Source organism: Notamacropus eugenii, chromosome X (assembly GCF_028372415.1).
Source record: "Notamacropus eugenii isolate mMacEug1 chromosome X, mMacEug1.pri_v2, whole genome shotgun sequence".
In the NCBI taxonomy this organism is placed as follows: Eukaryota; Metazoa; Chordata; class Mammalia; order Diprotodontia; family Macropodidae; genus Notamacropus; species Notamacropus eugenii.
In genome coordinates this window covers 10078464-10102441 of record NC_092879.1, presented here as the reverse complement: position 1 = coordinate 10102441, position 23978 = coordinate 10078464, and the positions used below count along the sequence as shown (strand labels likewise).

General features: G+C 42.5%; 2 protein-coding genes across 4 annotated transcripts in view; both read left to right on the top strand.

Annotated features, from left to right (window-relative positions):
• FAM3A (FAM3 metabolism regulating signaling molecule A) overlaps positions 1-9204 on the top strand; it is a 35253-nt gene extending 26049 nt beyond the window's left edge. For both annotated transcript variants that reach the window (XM_072626801.1, XM_072626797.1), the window contains one exon: positions 8724-9204. In XM_072626801.1, the coding sequence (XP_072482902.1) occupies positions 8724-8735 (12 nt within the window). In that variant the 3' untranslated portion in view covers positions 8736-9204. The remainder of the gene's footprint in view (positions 1-8723) is intronic.
• Positions 9205-10782: 1578 nt separating this feature from the next.
• On the top strand, positions 10783-19206 carry SLC10A3 (solute carrier family 10 member 3). Of its 2 annotated transcripts, none has more exons than XM_072627069.1 (2): positions 10783-10973; positions 17407-19206. In XM_072627069.1, the coding sequence occupies exon 2, from the start codon at positions 17560-17562 to the stop codon at positions 18988-18990; it is 1431 nt and encodes a 476-aa protein (XP_072483170.1). In that variant the 5' UTR covers positions 10783-10973; positions 17407-17559; the 3' UTR covers positions 18991-19206. The 2 variants fall into 2 exon arrangements, with proteins under 2 accessions (XP_072483170.1, XP_072483171.1); XM_072627070.1 differs by lacking the exon at positions 10783-10973 and adding an exon at positions 16737-16835.
• The last annotated feature ends 4772 nt before the right edge of the window (positions 19207-23978 follow it).

Here is a 23978-nt window from a genome sequence, read left to right as displayed (position 1 = left end):
TGAGTTGGCTTTATTGAAAGGCGACTTCCATTCTGGAGAGTATCAAAAAGCGACATTGTTGGAAGGTGACAAGAGGAAGATGAAATTGTCTAACTAGCTGCTGCAGAAGTAGGGAGCAGTCCCTCAGAAGTTACTTACAAAGATTTTATATCACTCCTGCTACCAATTCCATAGGGCTCCTATGAAGGAAGAAGTATTGGCTGATGGTTTGGGGAACATGATGTAGGGAATTCATGGTATTGACTCTGGCTATTTGCAAGGAGGCAAATCTCTTAGCTGTGGTTGTTCATCTTTTGTTTTCAAAGAGGACCAATGGCATCATTGGGTGATGTCTTCACTTGTGCATGAATTGGATTTAAGGGAGGCAAAGTTGTCCAAAGGCATCAGCCTCACTCTCTCATCTCACTCATCGAAGTCCAGTGACAAGACAAAAATCAGGATGACTGGCTATGGCTCAGGATGCACTGGATGACCTTTGTGTCTTTGATGTCTGACCAAGCTCTAAGTGCTCCACAGCACCTGCTTCAGTTGCCTTCATGGCTGTTGGAATAAATTGTTCACATCCGCCCATTCCACCAGGGGAAGTCTTCACATCCCCTAATGCACTGACAGGTTTGAGGCCCATCAACCTAGTTTAGCTTGTCTGCAGAGACAGTTTATTGGATGTGGCTGCTGGCATGTTATAGTTTCTTGGAGCCACAGATGAGAGCCGAGTACCAGATAGACACCAAAGGTGGATGAGTAGCTCTCACACCAGAGGTGCTAGTGCTCCCAGAACACACCATGCACCCGGAACCTCTTAGCCACTATACTACAGAGGGACCTGATCTGTAATGAGGATCAGTGAGCGTGTAGGAATGATCATCATTTTCAATACAGATTTATCATTCTTGGAACTGCTCCTTGTGTCAGCTCACTGTCACCTCTTTACATCAGGATACACACTGTAACCTGAAAAGATGTGGTACCAAATGGACCAGCATCATCGGATTTGGGAATCAATCCTTCTGAAGGGAGAGGTGAAGTCCGAAATTTTTGGCCTTCATTCTCCCATATTTGGCTACTTCAGGGGGGCTTTACGTTACAAGTTGTTTTTTGTTCTCTTTTAGTCAATAAGCATTTATTAAGTGTTTACTAAGTACCAACCTTGCTCTAGGTATGGAAAAAGAAAGTGAAAAAAATGGTTATCCTTTCTGTTTTAACTTTTCTTTACCAATGCTGCTTATGCTGGACTTCTCACATTCCCAAGATCAAAGTCATCCAGTAACATATCTGAAGTCATTTAAACAATAAAAGGTTTTCTAGAACAGAGGTGTCAAACTTGCAGCCCATAGGCTGTATATGGCCTGCAAAACTCCCAAGCTCGACCAAACCAGATTAAACTTAATTGGGAAATGTTGGAACAAAATATATGAAAATATAACACAGAAAGGTTAATTTGTGGTTTTCTATGCTAATAGGCAGCTCACAGGTATCTTTTTCCATTTCAGTCTGGCACTACTCTTAAAGATATTTTGGAACTTGCCACCAAGGGGAAGGGTATGATGGGAATAATATTTCCTAGAGCTCTGCCATGTAAGCTGGTGGTTTCCCTAAATTCTATGCCGCATAGGTTAGGTTAGTTTTTTCATAAAAGTCATTGAAATCATTCATTCATATACATATATATATATATATATACATATACATATACATATACATATACATAATATATTATATGTATATATTATTTATTTATTTTTAGTTTCCAACATTCACTTCCATTAGATATTGAGTTTTAAATTTTCTCCCCCTCTCTCTCTCCTCCCCTCTCTCTAAAATGGTGTGCAGTCTGATATAGGCTTTACTTATCCATTCATATTAAATATATTTTCACATTAGTCAGGATGTAAAGAAGTATGAGAACTAATGGAAGGAACCATGAGAAAGAAGAAACAAAAGAAAACAACAAAAGAAAAGGAGAGCAAAGAGTATGCTTCCATGGGCATTCAGACTCTAAAGAGCTTTCTCTGAATTTTCCATTATGGATAGCATTTTCTGTTGTGAGTTTTTGGAGTTGTCTTCGCTCTTTGCATTGCTGATGTGACAAACATACTTACTCTAAACAAGAACAACACTTGTTGTGAAATCAGGAAAGCTTTTATTAATTTTTATTAGTTTAATAAATTAATTTATTAATTTTAATTTATTTTAAAATTTTTTATTAATTTTATTAATTTTTAAAATTAATTTTATTAATTATTAATTACATTCATTCCTTCCTGAATGAACTGTAGTTCCTAATGGACCGCTACATTTGTTTAGACCGATGCAGGCCTTTTTCCGCACTGTTTCCAATTTGAATTTCCTGTCAGCCTCCCATTGGCCAGAATTCCAGGGTTCATCCCACCCCACGTGGGCCACATTCCTCATTTTCTTTATAGAATGACGAGTTATAAATTCTTTTAAAGGAATTCCCTTAGTCAAACCCAGGATGTTTAGGTTCCTTCATCATTTACATAAGAAAAGTAATGAAATTCTTCTCCAGCCTTTGAAGTAGTAGAATTTATCTAAAGAGTTGTTGGCCTTTAGATATGTTAATAAGCAGGCTTCCACATCATTGTGGATTTTGAATTTCCAAATAGTTTGTTTCCCAGCCTTCTCCAGCAAATACAAGACTTCTGGCATATTTCATATTCTCTTATGGAAATGGAAGTTTGGTTCATTTCTTACTCTCAGAACAGCTAAGTCTATCAAAGTCAGTCATCGTGCAATGTGGCTGTTACTGTGTACAATGTTCTCCTGGTTCTGCTCATTTCATTCAACATCAGTTCATATAAGTCTTTCCAGTTTTTTCTAAAGTCTGCCTGCTCATCATTTCTTTTAGCACAATAGTATTCCATTACATTCATATACCACAACTAACCTGTGGTGCATCACAACTGCTCAGTGCTGATGGAGCCACATTGATTAGTGATAAGGATATGATCCTAGAGAGATGGGCTGAACACTTCCATAGTGTTCTCAACAGACCGTCATCAATCAGTGCTGAGGCCATTGACCGTTTACCTCAGGTTGAAGTCAATCCCTTCTTAGCTGAACTTCCAAGTGAAGAAGAGGTTTTGAGGGCCATTAGGCTCCTTTCGTGTGGCAAAGCATCTGGTGCTGATTCTATTCCAGCTGAGATTCACAAGGTAGGGGGACCATTGCTCATACAAAAGTTCACTGAAATTTTCCAGGTTATATGGCAAGAGGAAGTTATCCCCTAGGAGTTCAAGGATGCCTCCATTGTCTATCTCTATAAAGGTAAAGGGAATAGATTGTCCAGCAACAATCACAGAGGGATCTCTCCCTTAGTCATTGCAGGCAAGATTCTTGCTAGAGTCCTCCTTAATAGGCTGATCCTTCACCTGGAAGATGGGCATATACCTGAGAGCCAGTGTGGCTTCAGAAAGGGCCAAGGAACAGTCGATATGGTGTTTGTTGCCTGACAACTCCAGGAGAAATGCCAGGAGCAGAACAGAGATCTCTACACAACATTTGTAGAACTGACCAAGGCCTTTGACACTGTCAGTCATGAGGGCTTATGGAAAATTATGTCAAAATTTGGCTGCCTGGAGAAGTTCATCAGTATTGTACGTCAATTTCATGATGGCATGTTTGCCTGGATTCTGGATAGTGGACAATGCTCTTGTGCTTTCCCAGTCACCAATGAAGTGAAACAGAGCTGTGTGCTTGCTCCCATGCTTTTTAGCATGATGTTTTCAGCCATGTTGTCAAATGCTTTCAATGAGGATGAACGTGGCCATCACAGTCAACTACCATACTGAAGGTAAGTTCTTCAATTTGAAAACATTACAAACCAAGACCAAAGTGGAGGGAGTGTTGGTGAATGATTTTCTGTTTGCAGATGATGGTGAACTCAATGCAGCCTCTGAAGCTGAGATGCAACAAACTATGGATCAATTCTCTGCTGCCTGTGCTAATTGTGGCCTAATAATTAACACCAAGAAAACACAGGTGCTCCATCAGCCACCACCACACCATCCATACATGGAACCATCAGTTACAACAAACAGAGAAGTTTTGAATGCTGTGAATAAGTTCACTTACCTTGGCAGTGTACTTTAAAGGGATGTACACATTGACAATGAAGTTGACACAAGCATTGCCAGAATTAGCTCAGTGTTTGGGAGGCTCTGAAGAAAAGTTTGAGAGAGAAGAGGTATTAGACTGACTACCAAACTGAAGGTCTACAGAGCCGTTGTGCTGACCTCATTGTTGTATACCTGTGAAACATGGACAGTCTACCAGAGCCATGCCAGGAAACTGAATTGCCTGTCCTAGGAAGATTTTAAGGATTTGAACTGTCTTAGGAAGATTTTAAGGATCACCTGGCAGGATAAAGTACCAGACACTGAAGTCCTTGCTTGAGCTGAACTGCCAAGCATTCAAACTATGCTTCAGAAAGCGCAGCTCTAATGGGCTGGCCATATTGTTCGAATGCAAAATGTAGGCTTGCCAAAAAGACTATTTTATGGAGAACTCACATGGGGCAGGTGATCACATGGTGGTCAGAAGAAGTACTACAAGGACACTCTCAAGGTCTCTCTCAAGAACTTTGGATTTGACTGTGCAACATGGGAGACACTGGCACAAGACCACTCAGTGTGGTGTGTCCACATCAGACAAGGTGCTGTGCTCTATGAGCAAAGCAGAATTGAGACAGCACAAAGTAAATGTAGGATGTGCAGATTTGGAGTATCCACCCCAAATATTCACATGGACTATCTGTGCCCAACCTGTAGTAGAGCATTCTGAGTTCATATTGATCTGATCAGCCACAATCAGACACACTGAAACTTCACTTCATCATGGTGATGTCATTTTGGTCCTCTTCGAAAACGAAGGACAACAATCATACCACAACTTATTCAGCCATTCACCAATTGATAAACATCTCCTCAATTTCCAATTCTTTGCCACCACAAAAAGAGCTGCTATAAAAATATTTTTGTACATGTGGGTCCTTTTCCCATTTGTATGATCTCTTTGGGATACAGCCCTAAAAGTAGTATTGTTGGGTCCAAGGATATGCACAATTTTACAGCCCTCTGGGCATAGTTTCAAATTGCTGTCCAGGATGGTTGGATCAGTTCATAACTCCACCAAGACTACATTCGTGTTCCAATTTTCCCACATCTTTTCCAACATTTATCATTTTCCTTTTCTGTCACATTAGCCAATCTGATAAGTGTGATGTGGTGCCTCAGAGTTACTTTGATTTGCATTTCTCTAATCAATGGTAACTTAGAGCATTTTTTCATGTGACTAAAGATAGTTTTAATTCACCATTTATCAGTTGGGGAATGACTTATATTCTTATAAATTTGACTTGGTTCTCTCTATATCTTAGAAATGAGGCCTTTACCAGAGATACTGGTTGTAAAAATATATTATTGCTCTGTAAGAAATTATAAATGAAACGGTTTCAGAGAAATCTGGAAAGATTTGTATGAACTGATGCTGGAGCAGAATCAGGAGAACAATTTATACAATAACAATAATACTGTAAAGAAAAACGAGTTAAGATTTAGGATTCTGATCATTGTAATGACCATCTCCAACTCCTAGGTGGAGAGGTGGTGTACTAGAGGGGCAGGATTAGATGTACATGGAGCAGCTAGATGGCATGGTGAATAGAAAAGCAGTCCTTGAGTCAGGAGGACCTGACTTCAGATCTGGCCTCCCAGTTTTCTACTTCCCTTCTAATCTTGGTTGCATTGGCTTTGTTTACACAAAGACATGTAATCAAAATCATCCATTTTGCATCCACTGAAACCATTCTTGAGATTTGAATGTTTCAGGGGAACTAACACTCAGGTCCTGGTAACCTGAGTAGAAGAACAAGACAAGGAATGAGGGGCTCTTCCCTAAGGCTTCAAATTGGCAGACCAGAAACATGACACACTGAGAAACTAAGATCAACTGAATCAATACTTTATACTCATGGGATATCCTTTTCATATTATGAATGCTCTTCCCTTGCTATGGATAAATAAATCTTTGTGGGTAAAATTGTTGATGCCAGAACAAACTGAAAACAATACCAGAACCAGAAATTTTGGGAACCTATGAGGATTTATTTAATTCACCAGCAAGGGAGCCCCATCCACCTAGGCATACTGCTGCATACCCACTCTCTGAAGGAACAAAAGGACAAGGATTATATAGCTTTTGATTAGGCTGGAGGTAAATTGGGTACAGGACTGACTACTAGGGGCTTGGGGATAAGTTTAGGGGCATGTAACAGGAAAGACTTTTTTTGGGTTAGCTGCTTCTCACAACCCTGTCCTAATAGATATAACTGTTCTGTGTACTTGCTGTGTCAGACGAAAGGAATTCCAGTTGCAGACAGGGTGGTGGCTGCAATACAAACAGAGTCAGGGAAAAATAGAGGAACTGCAGACCAATTGGAGTTGTTTTAGTTTTCTAGGCTACCTACACCTTGTGTTAACTGTTAGATGGACTATAAGCATGTCATTGCATTCTAGTTTCAAATTTGAGGTATTAGCCTAGCTTGAGACAGGCCTAACCTGGTATTCATATTAACGTGGCTGTTATATAAAAATTGTCACCTGTGGTGTTGAATGTATTGAATATACATTGCATTCTGATACTTATGATGTTTATGAGGGATATCTGCAGATATCCTTGTTTCATTTTGTAGGGACTGCAAAATCTTTCTCTGAAGGAGAACTATATAGCCTGATTTGGGTAGCCCTTTATTAGCAGAAGGTGCCCAGTGTTTTCCCATTCATTTTTCAATGGGCAAAAAAAGAGACAAAAATGGAGCTAGAATTAATGGGAGTATCAAGGTCACAAATGGCCATATAGTCTGGAGGGCCCCAACTCTTTATAGGGTAACAGTATTCTGTGGTACTCTTTTGGGGTTTCTCTGAATCTAGGGTATATATGTGTCAGAACTGGCTCATTTGTAAACTGGCCATTTGACCCTGCCAGCATGGAATGCTAGAGAACTGTGGGAGGAGACATAAAACAGCATACTGCTGCACACCCAAGGGAAGTTGCACGGGTTCACTTAGCTGATGGCTAAGAGTTGAGAACTGGTACTATGAGAGCTGGAAACTTTCCCCTAGCTAATCATCCAGGTGCAGTGTAGTGGTGAAATCATTTATTTCTCCCCTCACCCCTAAGTTTTTAAATATTTTTTCTTACTTTAAACTTGATAGATACAAACAAAAATGAGCATTTGCATATAAAAAGAAAAACAGAAAAAGAAGCATGTTCATAAAACTGACTCCTTTAAGTATATAATAAATTCAGTACATTAGTTCCAAAGCTTTCCTACTTGTCTCTATTGTCCTCTGAATCTGCTGTTTTCTTCCATGCATTTAAAAAATGTTTCATTCATTCATTCATTTTTCATTCTTTTCTCTTTTCTGCATCACTATTGCTCCCACCCACCACAATTCTCTCCAGCACATATGCACAAAAATTTTTAAAGCTTTTCCCTGTAACCAATAGAGTCAAACAAACTCATATATTGGCCATGTCTGAAAGTACACATCTAATTATTTTTGGAGGGTGTTGGGGGGGAAGAAAGGCAAAGCAGTTGGAATTGACTTGCCCAAGTCACTCACAGCTAGTTAAGTTTCAAGTATTTAAGACCAGATTTGAACTCAGGTCCTCCAGACTCAAGGGCTGGTTCTCTATTCACTGAGTCACCTAGCTACCCCATGTACACTTAATCCTGCCCCTCTAGTACACCACCTCTCCACCCAGGAGTTGGAGTTGGTCATTGCAATGATCAGAATCCCAAGTCTTAACTCGTTTTTCTTTACAGTATCATTGCTATTGTATAAATTGTTCTCCTGATTCTGCTCCATCATCAATTCTTACAAGTCTTTCCAGGTTTCTCTGAAACCATTTCTTTTATAATTTCTTACAGAGCAATAATATAGTATTATATCCATAAGCCATAATTTGTTTAGCCATTCTCTGGTTGATGGACATCCTTTAGTTTTAACTTCTTTACTAAAGCAAAAAAGGGGCCACATCCATAAAAGCCAAGTATGATTGTATCCTTAGTACATCTTCTGGTTGTATCAGGGTTAAATAAGCCACCTTTTGTTAACTATTCAATGACATTTGCTGAACAGACAGATTTCCATATGAAGACAAGGGGGGCATGATCACAGTAGTTAAATGTGATTGTATCCATAGTGCATATCCTTATTGTATTAGGGTTAAGTAAACCTCCTTTTGTTAACTATTCAATGACATATGCAGAACAGACAAGTTTCCATATGGCAATTGGGGGGGTGGGGTGGGGTTATGTCCATAGAAGCAAAGTAGGATTACATCCGTAGTGCATATCCTCATTGTGTTAGAATTAAGTAAACCTCCCTTTGTTAACTATTCAATGATATATGAGTGCTTTGTTTGGTCTCAACATTTGGAACCTGAACTGGGTGCCACCTCTAAAAGTCTGGAGAAAACAAAGTATGGATTGGGGTCAGGTTATATAGGGCTCTAAAGCTAAACAGAATTTATATTTTAGTCTGGAGCAGAGGATTGGGGTTTTTTAGCTACTTGAGAAAGCTTTTTGTTTTTGTTTTGCTTTTCTTTGTACCCCAGCACTTTTTACAGCACCTGACACATAGTAAGAATGTAGTAAATGTTAATTATCTGACTGTTGAAGCCTATGGTCTCCTTCTCAGAATGAGAAATGATGAACAGCAAGACTTCAGAGAGGCCTGGAAGGACTTAGATGATCTGATGCTGAGTGAAAGGAGCAGAACCAGGAGAACTTTGTGCACAGTAACAACCACAGTGTGCAAGGAATTTTTCTGGTAGACTTAGTCCTTCACTGCAATGCAAGGACCCAAAAAATTCCTAATGGGCTCTTGAGGCAAAACGCCTTCCACATCCAGAGAAAGAACTATGGAATTGGATTGCAGAGTGAAGCAGACTATTTTCTCTTGTGTTATGTTTATGGTTTCTCTCATTCATTTTAATTCTTCTATGCAACATGACTAAGGCAAAAATGTATTTAATAAGAATGTATGTGTAGAACCTATATAAGATTGCATGCTGTCTCGGAGAGGGAAGGGGAAGGAGGGGAAAAATCTAAGATATATAGAAGTGATTGTAGAAAACTGAAAACAAATTAAAAAATAAAATTTAAAACATTTTAAAAAATAACTTTGTAATTTTCTGAAGGCCACTGTCTGTCTTTTAATTGATTGAATCCACCTGTAGTCTTCTGGTCTTCTTATTATCTGACTTATTGTCAATGACTTTATCAACTAATACTAACTTCTGTGGAAACGTAACTTTTTGCCACCTCTCACACATTGCTTATTTAGAAGCAGTCATAGTTTGATGTAATTGCTGCACAAATAAAATTGTTGTGTGTATGATCACATGGTTTCAAATCTCTGCAGAAACAAAGCTATAATACTTCCATGTACATGCTTGTCACAGAGGAAAGATATTTGTAGCATAAATTCATAATTGTTGAACTCTTGAGGAGTTCTTGAACCATTGGACTAGACTGAACCTCCTTTGGTCACTAAGAAAAAAGCTTGAAAGTGTAGGGACTTCGTGCTAGAAAAGACTGACTTGGAGTTAGAGGTTGCCAATTTTTGCCATGGCTTTCAGGAAAACTTCCCATATCCCTTGTGTCATATGATTGGTACAAAAGTTTTAGACTTTACTATACATATGCACCAAAAATAAAAGAATAATTTTTCTTAAAGAAAACCACCGTGTATGAACACCATCTTGCGGTGGGGGAAGGGCAGAGATGGGGAGAAAATTTGGAATTCAAAATCTTGTGGAAGTGAAGGTTGAAAACTAAAATGAAGAAGAAAACAATTTCGAAAAAACCCTATTCTGTACCTTTTTATGATCTCAATTGCTTTTGGAACATTTCAATATGATATGGTTATTTTTCTAATATTTTCCATAACTCCTTGACAAATTTCTTGCACCCCAAGGTGGATCCCCCGCTAATTCAGCACATCTACTTTATGGTCAGCTGGAGATTGGAGTGCCACTTGCATTCTACCTCCGGGGTGAACGCAATCTGATGCAAGATGTGGGCCGAGGGGGGAAGGGCAGAAAGAGGACTGGAAGTGAACGTAATTGGCCAGACAAAATAACAAATGAGTGCTGCAACAGAGGGGGGAGGGCAAGAAAGGGAAGTAGGGTGACAGTGGCCAGGGAGGGAATGCTGGGAGGCGCATATTCTATTCGGCTTCTGGGGCTTCCTTCCCGGGAAAACTCGGCCAAGTCAGTGCCCCTTCGGGGCCTCCGTTTTCTCCTGTCGAATTCTAGATGGCTGGGAATCGTCCGAGTTTCAGCGCTCGGACCCTTACACCTGCAGGCCCCTAACAATGGAAAGTAGGGGAAGCCAGAGGCCTCCTCCCTAAGCGAAGCAGCCGCCTGTTGTCTGGGTTGCATTCCGAGTTTCCACCCTGTGCGCTGGCGTTGATTGGTTCTCGATTCTGTTTCCTTTGGCGAACATCGAGACCGGAAGCATCCGCCCCCCTCCATCCCATCGACTTCCTGCCTTCCTTTCTTCCGCCGGGTCTCTGATCTAACTTCCTGATCTGAAAACACAAGGGGCTGGAGCGGGACCGTGGTGGGCGGGGTGGGGGCGGGGCCGTAGGCTGTGAGCCTTTGGTGGGCGGAGCGAGGGCTGGGCCGTTGGCTTTGAGGTTTCAGGGGGCGGGGCCGTTGGCTTTGAGCCTTTCCTGGGTGGGGCCGTAGGCTGTGAGCCTTTGGTGGGCGGGGCGAGGGCGGGACCGTTGGCTTTGAGGTTTCAGGGGGCGGGGCCGAGACAATCGCTAGGCTGCTCTGTAGCCGCCTGCTTTGCGCTGCTCGGCTTGGCTCGGCTTGGCTCGACTTAGCTCGGCTCCGCCCCGCCCTACGGCCACCGCCCCGAGGCTCTGCCAGGATCTCAGGTGAGAGTGCGCAGCCCGGGCGGGGAGGCCTTGGCCTCTGCCATCCTCCGCCCGGCGCTGGGCTCGCTGCCCCCGTGCCCCTGGAGTAGCGCGTCCCGCTGCCGGCCCCCAGCCCTTTCTTAGATCGATAGGGCTGGGCGTTCATTCGGCCCCGCCGCCGCCCCTGGGCAGCCCCGTTGCCGTGCCCTTCTGCGATCCTAGTCCCCTGGCCGCCTGTCGGGAACTCTCTGCCAGGCCCCCCTCCCTCGGGCTCCTGGCTAGCCCTGTGTTCTGGGAAAGCCTCTCTCAAGTGTCCACAGTTAGGTCTAGCCGTCTCCTATCTGTGGATCCCCTTTCCCTGCTCTCCTTGGTAATGAATGAGAGTCCTGTCTTTTCTAGGGTCTCGGGCAGTGCTTATTTTCAGTCCCTAAACGTGATGAGGCAGCCTTCTAGGGCTCCCCTCCCTGCCTAGTGTGCTTTCCCTGAGCAGGAATGGGTGCTCGTCAGCTGCTGGGAGCTGACTTCTCCCAAGGCAGGTGTCTTTTGGACAAGCCCAGAATCCTCAGCTTTCAGCACGTTTTCTAAATTAAAACAAAGATCGTGTCCTCCGGTATATAAAGACCTTCAGAGAAAACTGCACAGGCTGCCTTGCTCGTTCAGCCCGACCCTCGGGGTTAGAAAGTTTTCTTTTATCCCTCATACAATAGCTCTAAGCCTGTTTAGTCCCCCGGAAATATGGGGGAACAGCTGATGTCAACACTAATCCTTCCTAGTGTTAAGAAAGGACCACTTTGCTTTCCTTCCCATTTTCTAGCTCTTTGAGGGAAACTTTTCTTATTTTTGCTTAACTGCAACACCTTTGCTTTTAAACTGCTGTCCAGGAACAAGTTGGATAAAGTGCTCTTCAAAGTTATCTCACTAGGGCTTCTCTCCTGAAATCCAGCCCTAAGAGAAAAGGGGATGAAGCCTGGTGGGAACCTAATGCACGTTTTCTTTTGTTTTCGTTTGCCACTTAAATTGTGCAAGAGGGATGTCTGTATGTATGTCAAAACTGTGGCCTCAGCCCATTTTCAACAGCATCATTCCTTCCCCTTTCCCTAAGTCTTTTCTGATGGGGGCATAGGATAGATAATGTAAATGAAGTTAAAATATCTCTCTGGGGTTTCTGGACTTGCTACAGGTTGAATGGAGGCCATGTGGGGTAGCCCTGGGGCAATTACCTAGGTACTCCAAGTTTCTTTTTCTCCAGTGAAGTGCTAATAGTCAGGTCAGACCTATGGTGTGTTAGTGCAGAGCACCAACCTAGAAGTCTGAGGTTCTGGGTTCAAACTCTAGCCTGTCTACAGGAACTAACTGTTTCACCTTGAACAAATTCCTTTCCCTTTCTGGTCATGTTTTCCCCTCTGTAACTTGGGGAATGGAATACATAGCTTTTTTTCTTCCGTTTATTACTAAAATTACTTTTGTTACTAAAAAAAACATTGTTTCACATTTTAAAAAATTTTGAGTTCCAACTTCTCTCTCTCCCTCTCACCCCCCCACCCCGAAAAGGCAAGCAATATATCAATTGTGCATGTGAAATCATGGGAAGAAAGCAAGAAAAAGTAAGAAGACTATACTTCAATTTGTTCTCAGAGTTCATCAGTTCTTTCGCTGGAGGTGAATAGCATTTTTCACCAAGACTTCTTTGGAATTGTCTTGGATCACTGTATTGACCAGATTTGCTAAGTCTTTCACAGTTTATCATCATTACAATATTGTTGTTATTGTGTACAATGATCTCCTGGTTTTTCTCACTTACTTTGTATCAGTTCATATAGGTCTTCCCATATTTTTCTGAAACCATCCCCCTTATCATTTCTTATAGCCCAGTAGATCTCTATCACAATCATATGCTACAACTTGTTTTGCCATTCCCCAACTGATGGGCATCCCCTAAATTTCTAATGTTTTGACACCACAAAAAGTATTTTTGTACATATAGGTTTCCTTTTTCCTTGATCTCTTTGGGGTATAGACCTAGTGGTATTGCAGAGTGTGAAGTTTTATAGCCCTCAAGGCAAAATTCTAAATTGTTCTCTAGATTGGTTGGACCAGTTCCCAACTCTGCAAATTGTGTGTGTATTCTGTCCCCTCTAAACCAATTCTGATGAGACTGGGTCTCAAGCATTGCTCTCCCATTTCCCCTTCCCCTGTAAAAGCTCTTCTTTATGTGCTTCTTTTATGGGAAGTAATTTCTCCCATTCTTATTCTCCCTTCCCCCTTCTCCCTGTGCATCCCTTTTTCTCACCCCTTGATTTTATTTTAGATCATCCCAACATAATTCACTCACACCCATACCCTCTGTCTATGTAAACTGCTTCTAACTTCCCTAATAAAGATAAAGTTCTTAGGAATTACACATATTATCTTCTCATATAGCAATGTCAGCAGTTTAACTTTATTCAGTCTCATGATTTCTCTTTCATGTTTATCCTTTTTATGCTTCTCTTGAGTCATGTTTGAATGTCAGATTTTCTAGTCAGCTCTGGTCTTTTCATCAGGAATTCTCAAAAGTCCTCTATTTCATTAAATATTCATTTTCCACTGAAGGATTATATTCAGTTTTGCTGGGTAGGGGATTCTTGATTGTAATTCTAGCTCCTTTACCTTCCAGAAGATCATTTTCCAAGCCCTCTGATCCTTTAATGTAGAAGGTGCTAAATTTTGTGTGAACCTGACTGTGCCTCCATGATATTTGAATTATTTCTTTCTGGCTGCTTGCAATATTTTCTCCATGACCTAGACTTCTGGAATTTGGCTATACTGTTCCTTGGAGTTTTCATTTGGGGATCTCTTTCAGGAGGTGATTGGTGGATTCTTTCAAATTTCTATTTTACTCTCTGGAGTTAAGATATTGGGGCAGTTTTCCTTGATAATTTCTTCAAATATGATGTCTAGGCTTGGTTTTTTTGACCATAGATTTCAAGTGGTCCAAGAATTCTTAAATTATAGCTCCTGGATCTGTTTTCCTGGGCAATTTTTTTTCTGTTGAGATATTTCACATTTTCCTCTATTTTTGACTCTTTTGACTTTGTTGTATTGTTTAGCAGTGTCTCATGGAGTCAGTAGCTTTCACTTGCCCAATTCTGATTTTTTTTTGTTTTGTTTTTTGTTTTGTTTTATTTTTATGTATAATTGGTGGGAAATAAAAAAAAATTATTTTTTACTTTAGATTCAGACACCAGAACTCAAATACAGAATAAAGTGAAAAAATCATAAACTTAAAAATTGAAACTTAAATACAAAGTAAGAAAAGAAAAAAAGCATATGATGTGCACAGCAAAACATGAGAGGATTCAAACTATATAGCAACAAATTTTCATTTCAAGAAAGCCTGTATGATAAATCCCACATTATGTTGGGAGCTGTCCATCTTTACTTCCTTGTAAGTTTTCTTTTGTTCTGTGCTGTGCACTTTTTACTTTGTTCTTTTCCCCCTTCTCCCCCCAAAAGGCTACAATTAAGTGCAGATATATTTGTAAGTAGATATATACATACACATATACATATATACACATGCATATATATATACATACATATATACATATGTGCATACATATATAGACATACACTTTCCCTAACAAATTGTACTCCTAATCTTTGTTTTTATGTTTGTGCATATCTCTTGTTTCCTATCCCTCTTGACTGCTCTACTTTTACTTCTACCTGCCACTTTGCACTCTGATTACTTAGCCTACCCCACCCCCAAGGATCTTTCCCCATCCTCCCGTTCCCATTGATCTAAACACCCTTCTATAACCCTCTTTGACCTATTCCCACACCCTCCCCTCTAGAGATCCCTCCCTTATCCTCTCCCCCCATCCCCTTACTCTTTTATTTCTTCTGATTTTAGAAGACATATATAATATATATAAATTCCCTCTTAAACCCATTCCCAATGAAAGTAGGTTACCAGAACCACCAGCCCCATCTAATTCCTGCGTCAGTCAGTCTTTCCTCTTGCATCTCATTTGTATAAAATAATTACTCTTTTTAGCTCTTCCTAAATGGTTTTACTTTTTAAAGTCATATCATAGTCAAGTCTACCCCAATCTTTCTTACGAACTACCCAATTACTAATGACAATCTTAGATGTACGTTTTACATACATAAAAGGTAAATGGTCTGTCCTTATTGAATTCTTTATACTCAGTCTTTGATACGTACCTTATGCTTCTCTTGGCTCCTGTATGTCCAATCTTCTATTAAGTTCAGGGTTTGTTTTTGTTTTAACAGAGTCCTGAAATTCTGACAGTTTATCGAATGTCCATTTTTTTTTCCATTCAGGATTATACTTCACTTTGTTAGGTATGATATATTCGGCCAGAACCTCAGTTCTTTTGTTCTTCCATATGTAGTGTTCCAAGACCCACGGTCCTTTAATGTCTCCACTGCTAGGTCTTGTGTGATTCTAATTTGTGGCTCTGTTATGTTTAGATTGTTTTTTTCTTGTTGCTCTTAATATTTTTATCCTTAAACTGGAAGTTTCCGAATTTAAATGTAATATTCCTATGAGTTTTCCTCATAGGATCTCTTTCAAGTGGTGATGGATGGATTTTTTTTTCTGTTTCTACTTTCCCCTCTTGTTCTAATGCTTTAGGACAATTTAATTATTTCTTGTATTATTGTATCAAGATTCTTTTTTTGATCATAGCTTTCAGGTCGTCCAATTATTCTTATGTTTTTTTCTTCTTGATCTGTTTCGTTTTATTATTTCTTGATCTCTTATAACTTTGCTGGCTTCCCTTTGCCCAATTCTAATTTTCAAGGAATCATTTTTTTTTTCCTTAAGATTCTGGAGCTCCTTTTCCAATTGGGTGACTTTCTTTTAATAATCTTTTTGTTTTTCTTGGATTGCTCTTTTTTTTCTTTAGTTTTTCCTCAATCTCTCTCATTTGATTTTTCAAGTCTTTTTAAATTCTATAAATTCTTTTGGGGCAGATGACCATTTGCTGTTACTCTGGGGTAGAAGAGGGTTTCTTTGCTGCAATATCCTCCTCTGAAGATAAACCCCAGTCTTCTCTATTCCCATAATAACTTTCTATAGATTCTTTCTCTGTTGTGCATTTTTTTTGTAGTAATATCTTAATTTTTGTAATCACCTCTGGAAGGTTGAGACCAAAGTACAGGAAATAGTTTGAGAGAAACTGAGTCCTGTGATCTGAAGAACCTGATGAATAAATCCAGTGTCACATGTGTGCTGTCACCCCATACCTGACCTGGTATGAAAGCTTTTCCGAGCTTCACTTGCTAGGGCCCCCAGAGTCATGTCCTATGAATAGCATCCATCAGGCCCCTATCATTTGACAGAACTTCCCTTTCTTGGGCTGGGGGAGGGGTGGTAGGTGGCAACATCTTGAGGGCCTGGTCCTATATCTTGCCCTTGACCAAATTCACTGCTTTTAGATCTTCAAGGGAACTGCTAATTTCTAATGCCAGACAGAAGTACATAGTCTGAGTGGGTATGTCAAGTATGGATTTGGCCACAGCCTTCAGCTTTGTGTCATGGTCAAAAGCACACAGGTTTGATGCTGGAAGGGACCATAGAAGTTATCTGGTCCAACCATCTCACTTTACAGATGAAGAAACTGAGGAACAGACAGCTTAAGTAATTGACCTAAGTAGTAACTGGTAGACTAGAGTTTGAATACAGATCCCCAACCTCAGTAGCTCTCCATGGTCAGCAGGCTACAGCTTGGCATTCCAGATGTCCTATAATCTGACCTCTGCTTTTCTTTCCAGCTTTCTTTCCTGCTACTTCCCCTACATATACTCTAGTCTCTGGCTAGATTGATCTTCTCATCCCCCCTCACTGTTCTCATGTCACACACAACTATTAAGGTGAGTTCAGCACAGTAGCCTGAGTCCAGAAGCAGGAGGATAGTAATGATGATTACTATCCTGCCCTAGGCAGAAGGGCACTGGGTGGGCATTTCCTACTCTATATCTCCTGAGCATGTTGGCACACCTGTTAGAGTGACAACAGAGCCTTCAGAAGTTGAGGCTGTCTTCTCAGACCCTGTATCAATCTGATCCTGAGCACAGCAACTCCTGTGTCTGAGAACAATGAAACCTTCCTTGGGGTGGAGGGTAGGGGGAAGACAGAGAAGCAGACAAAGTGGGGAGATGGCCAAAGAGAATGGTCTGAGTGCTAGATGTGACTCCTCTGGATTGGGGGTGGGGCAGCTGGCCACTGCTGGTGCTGCCACTCACTGAGTTTTGAGACTAGATGGCACTATTCTTGGTAGTTGGAGGTGTGAACCTTCATGTCTACAATGAAGAAACCACTGGAGAGTGGTGGCAGGCTTCTAAGAGAAGTGCTTACTTTTGTCTTTTGCTTCCCTAGCCAATTCTTCCATGGCACTACACCCCACCTGCTGCTCTCACGCTTCTCCATCTCTTCTCTCCCCAGGCAGGGTTGCGCTATGAACGACAGCAGCGAGACAATGAGCAACTTCCACAGATCCACCCCAGAACCAAGCAACCGCATTTGTTAGGATGCACTGCTGAGCCACACGGGACTGAGGCAACACCCCCCTTCTCTCCCCACCATCCTTGAGCAGAGATGGCATTAGGTAGCAGGAATGGCAGAACCAGAGAAAGTGCTGGCATTGGATGGGATCATGTCTGCTCATCTCCTGTAGACATGCTCTGGTGTGCCATGCTACTTGCCAGCCAACTCTGGACGGCTCAGGGAGTACCAGACACTAATTTCAGCATGGCCCCAGACTCCAAGACCGCATTTTCAAGCAGCAGTTATCTGAGCATTGGGGAAGACTCAGTTAGGGAGTTTGAGTTCCCAGAGAAGACCAAAGGGATCATTGTGGTCTCCAGTTGTTACCTAGGCCAGAACAACAGGACAGTATTTGGGCCTGTGCTGAGTGTCACCTCTCTAGACACAGAGGTGCTGAGCATTGAGAATGTGACCACCCACAGCTGGGATAATAGCCACTTTGTTGTGAGCATCCAGTCTGGCCTGGCAGGACTGGCACCACTGCATATTCAGCTACTCGACCTCCAGAAAGTCCCCCCTTTGTTGATCGAGGAGCGACAAGATTTTCTCATCAAAGTATCTCCCGTGGAAGATGCTGCTGCTGCCCGTCAGGGTGGACTGGGCCACTTCTCAGAGAGCCCAGTTCTCTACATGCTACTTCCATTGGTCTTCATCAACAAGTGTGCATTTGGCTGTAAGGTGGATTTGGAGGGCTTGAAAGGACTGGTAAAGAGTCCCCATCCCGTGCTGCTGGGCATTGTGGGCCAGTTCCTACTTATGCCCCTCTATGGTTTTTTGATGGCCAAGGTCTTTACTCTGCCCAAGGCCTTGGCCCTGGGGCTCATTATCACCTGTTCCACACCTGGTGGGGGAGGAAGCTACCTTTTTAGCCTGCTCCTTGGGGGAGATGTGACTCTGGCCATCTCCATGACCCTGATCTCCACAGTGGCAGCCACTGGCTTCATGCCTTTGTCCTCAGCTATCTATGGTCACCTCCTCAGTGTCCATGAGACACTGCACATTCCTTTCTCTAAGATTCTCCTTACCCTGCTTTTCATTGCCATCCCCATCTCAGCTGGCATGGTGATCAAGTATAAAATGCCCAGGGTCTCCAGGGTCCTGCTCAAGGTTGTCAAGCCTTTTAGCATCGTCCTCATCCTAGGAGGGCTCTTCCTGGCCTGCCGAATGGGGGCCTTCATCCTGGCTGATGTCAGGCCTCCAATTGTGCTTGCAGGGCTCACAGTGCCCCTGGCTGGCCTCCTGGTGGGCCATGTTCTGGCAGCCTGCCTCAAGCTCTCCATACCCCATCAGCGGACAGTCAGCTTCGAGGTGGGCGTACAGAACAGCCTGCTAGCCCTTGCTGTGCTTCAGCTGTCCTTCCGTCACCTGCAGGCTGACCAGGCCTCCCAGGCTCCCTTCATTGTGGCCCTCAGCAGCACCTCTGAGATGCTGGCCCTTGTCCTTGGTCACTTAGCCTACAATAGTCTCTACTCCGTCACCTAAGGCTTCTCCATTCTTCCTGCCCTTATCAGAAGTTATCAGATACCAAAGGCCTTCAGTCTCTATGCACTATGCACCCAAAGTCCGGGCTTATTTTTTTTTTTACCAGTGTTTTTATACTCCTGCCAGCCATGGCCTTCAGTGCCAAGGGAGAGGGGCAGGTGGGTGGGGAGAAGGGTTCCACCAGGCAAGCATATTTGAATAAAGAAAGAGAAGAAAGTTGTGAGTGATGAAAATTCTCTGATATTTTGTATTTGGGAGAGGACAAGGGGAGGGGAGGGAAGATGTGGGGGCTGAGGTTAAGGTGACATGTTGGCTTCCAGCTTGCCTTTAGTGAAGTAGTTCTTTAGTCCCGAAAACAGCAGGATCAGAAAAGCCTAGCTGTCCATTTGGGATCATGGATCCCTACTGGTCTACCCAGAGCCCCAGCATACAAACCTGTCCATTCGGGATTGTAGATCCCTATTGGTCTACCCAGTGCTTCAGGCTAGCTCTTGCCCTACCACTACCCACAGCTCATTGACCTGGGTATGCCCAGGCAGCTTTGTTTCTACTTCATTTGACATTTTAAATATACTGGGATCACTGTCACAGGCCTAATCATTTCCTCTTGAAGGGGATTTTGGGGACCATGCCCTGAGGAAGGAATGCAGGTTTCTTCCCATAGGGGAGTCCAAGCAGTTGGCATTGTCTTCAGAGACAAGCTCAGGCCTTTCTCTGGGACAGCCCCTATTAATTCTGTATATTTCTCCCACTCCTTATGGATAGGACAGTAGGGTCACACGGGGTTATTTTCTTAGGAGGAGCACCAGAAGCCTCACTTGCCCCTGTCCCTCTCTTTCTTCAGTAATTGTAACAAGGGGTGGAGAATGACAATTATCCAGCTGGGTCAGGTTTGACTATCTGTCCATGTTACTGTGCTCCAACTCTGAGGCAGAGAAGGTGGACATGAATTGAACAACCAGCTGATTCCACTCCTTGAAAAAGAAGGCTTTGGAGGAGTGTGAAGGGATGCAACCACCTGAATTGCAGTGGAAGGCCCTGCCCTGAATACCCCCAGTGTAGGCACCCTTCTCCTGCTGGAGGGGTTCGTTTTTGTAAGGTAAGATGATACCAACTTGAGTTTCTAGGGTGAGGTCAGCCTGTGTCTGACCAGACACCTTCAGGATAGTGGGAGGAGGTGGGGCTTCCTCTGCCCACAAAGCCCCACCCTGCCAGTAGCACTGAGGAGAAGCTGCACCCTCTGTCCTTGTAGTGTAGTGGGAGCTTGTGCAGGTTCCTGGATGGTGGCCACAGTCTGGCCTCCTGCTTCCATCACTCAACCCAGCCCAGCCTCACCTAATGGTTTGAATTTTAAGAGCAGAAGCATTGTCTGAAATGTTTTCTGGCTTCAGTTTCTGACTGTGGAAGGGGAGTTGTGTCTTTCCATCCATTTGTTCTTGTATTATGTTTTTAAACTCCAATTATTAAATTAGTTCTCACTGGACTTTTATGGCTCATGAGGGCTGATTGAATTTTAAACAAGCAACAAAAACCCTTTGAATCCGATGGACCAAACCAAATTTAGAACTAGCCTGCAATGATCCCACAAAAATATACAATAGACTTATTAAAATGTTGAGGGGAACCTTGGTAACTGCAATTGGAGGGTGTCAAGCCTAGAGGCCTAAGGGCTACCCGAGTCTTACCTTACCTGTCGTCCAGGTCTTCGGCTAGCCAAACCGGATAAACGTATGAGAGAAGAGACTTTCCAGAGTCGAACAAGGGTTAGGCTTTATTCAGGGTCTTGGTTACATGTGCAGGGGGAATTCTTCCTGAGGAGAGAGGAATCTCCCAAGGAGGCAAAGATCTTACAGTAAGAGACAGTAAGAGAATGGAAGTGGAAGTGGGAGAGGGGAGAGGGAAGAGAGAAGAGAGAAGAGGGAAGAGGGGCCTTCTGTCCTCTAAGGGCCCCTCAGCGCTAAGAGTGCCCTCAGGCTTTCCTGACCCTACTTAAGCTCTCCTGCCGCATAGTTTGCACCTGAATACCGTGCCTGTTAGACAACAATAGGTGTGCTCAGACCCCGGGCCAATCTCAAGGGCGGGGATGCTCTCTCCCAGCATGTTTCCCACGGGAAGAGGCGGAAATGCACGAGATAGCCTGGGTCTCACACCTCAATTCCCTGCTGTTCCCTGGGGGGCCTCATGAGAACTCTAAGGTTTAGAAGTCCTCACCTTTACCTGCCCGAGACTGTCCACATGGAACTGAGCTTACACCCCCAACAGGAGGGAACTGATATTGGCAGTATAGGTTCCAACATGCTTGGATTCTCAGGTGATTCAGTGGACAGCGTTGGACCAGAGTCAGGAAGACCTTATCTCAGACACTAACTGTTTGACCCTGGGCAAAGGAACTTCAAACCTGTCTGGACCTCAGTTTCCCCATCCATAAAATGGGGATGATAATAATAGCACATACATGTAAAGCACTTTGCACACCTTAAAAGTGTCATATATAAATGTTGCTATTGTTCAGTCATTCAGTCATGTCTGAGTCTTCATGACCCCATGGACATCCTCCATTATCTCTTGGGGTTTGTCCAAGCTCATGTTTATTGTTTCTGTGACACTATCTATTTATCTCATCCTCTGCTGTCCCCTTTTCCTTTTGCCTTCAACCTTTCCCAGCATCAAAGTCTCTTCCAATGAGTCTTACCATCTCATGTGACCAAAGTATTTCAGCTTCAGTATTTATCCTTCCAATGAATATTGGTTGCTGTTCAGTTGTATTCAACTCTTCATGACTCCATTTGGGGTTTTCTTGGCAAAGATACTGGAGTGATTTGCTATCTCCTTTTCCAGCTCATGTTACAGATAAGGAAACTGAAGCAAATGGTTAAGAGATTTTCCCAGAGTCACACAGCTACTAAGTGTCTGAATCTGGATTTGAATTCAGGTCTTCTTGACTCCAGGCCCAGCTTTCTATCCACTGTGTCACCTAGCTACCTCATTCCAATGAATAATCAGTTAATTTCTTGTAAGTATTGACCGATTTGGCTTCCTCGTTGTCCAAGGAACTCTCAAAAGTCTTCTCCAGCATCACAATCCCAGTGTTGATTCTGCAACGCTCAACTTTCCTTTCCAACTCTTGTTACTGGAAAAACTAGCTTTGACTATGAGGACATTTGTTAGCAAGGTGATGTCTCTGCTTTTTTGTATGCTGTCCAGATTTGTCATACTTTTCAAGGTCTCTCTCAAGAACTTTGGAATTGATTGTATGATATGGGAGACACTGGCACAGGACCACTCAGAATGATGTGCCCCACCTCAGACAAGGTGCTGTGCTCTATGAGCAAAGTAGAATTGAAACAGCTCAGAGGAAACACAGGATGCCCAAATTTAGAGTATCCGCCCCAAATATTCACGTGGACTATTTGTGTCCAATCTGTGGTAGAGCATTCTGAGCTCATATTGGTCTGATCAGCCACAGTTGGACACAGTCTAAGCCAAGGCTCAGATCACTGCTATTTTCTCTCCTGACACGACTAAAAAAGGTTCCTCCAAGAGCACAAACTTCTTCCTCTTCTGAGCCTCCCTGTTTCTGGCCAATCCCTCATACTAGCAACCTTGGAGCTAACTCCCAACTCTATAGTATTGCCCCATCTTTCTCTGCTGCTCCTCATTGTGCCAGAGGTAGTCACACAATTGTGCTGACTGGCTCCAGTTTATATTTGAAGTGATCCTTCTACTTGTCAAGGCCAATCACCCTCTCCCAATGGGCCATTAATCCTATTCTGTCCTATCTTTTCAAGCAGATTGCCCCCATTATCATCCCTACTCTCTCTCTCTAATCTTCAGTCTTTTCCTATCTCCTAGTTCCTTCATTATGACCTATAAACACACTCATATATGCCCCATCTTTAAAAATAATAACTCTTGCAAGATGCTACTGTCCCCTCAGACTATTTAATCTTGCGTCTCTCTTCCTCCGCAGACTCTTTGCTCATTGACTCTACTTCCTCTCCTCACTCTTCATCTTTCCAAAGTTACCAGTGACCTCTTGGTTGCCAAATTCTTTTCTCAGTTCTCATCCTTCTTGATCTTTCTACAGCATTTAACTTATCGCCCCCTTCTCTCAGAGTTTTTATGACACTTCTCTCTCCTTGTTCTCCTATCTATCTCCATGTTCTGCCTCTAACCATGATTTCACTTCAAGGCCCTGTACTGGGTCCCCTTTCTTTTTTCTTTGTGTACTCTCTTTGTGGGTGAGATCCCATTAATTCAATGATCATCTTTATGTAATTAGAAGTCTCCTTGCCTCAAGTCTCTCCCTACTCCAGTCCATCCTTCACTCATCTGGCAAAGTAATCTCATTAAAGGTCATATCTGATTATGTAACCTTGTGGCCCTCCCCCCCCCCCAATAAACTCTAGCAACTCCCCATTTCCTGAAGATTAAAAAAAATTTAAATCCTCTGTTTGGCTTTCTTCACAGGTGAATCAGGAAACGTGGAACTCAAAACCCATTGTTTGATAAACAAGAAAACAAAAATTACTTAAGAAAGAACTCCTTATTTGATAACAACTGCCGGGAAAAGCAGAAAGAAGTCTGGTGAAATTAGGCTTAGGCCACCCATATTCCAGGATACATTCTAAATAGGTACACACTAACATATTGTATTGTCAGTCAATACAACCATTCTGAAAATCCATTTAGAATTATGCAAATAAAGTGATTATAATGCTTATACTCTTTAACTTAGAGATTCCATTACTGGGCTTGTACCCCAAAGCATGACATTGATAAGAAAGAAGTCTCCATATACACCAAAATATTTATAGCAAGACTTTTTTGTGGTAACAAAGACTTGGAAATAAAGTAGATGCCATCAATCAGGAAATGGCTAAACAAATTGTGGTACATGAATGTAATGGAATATTACTGTGCTATGGAAATGATGTGTGTGATGAATACAGAAAAGCATGGATAATTCTATAGGAATTGATGCAGAG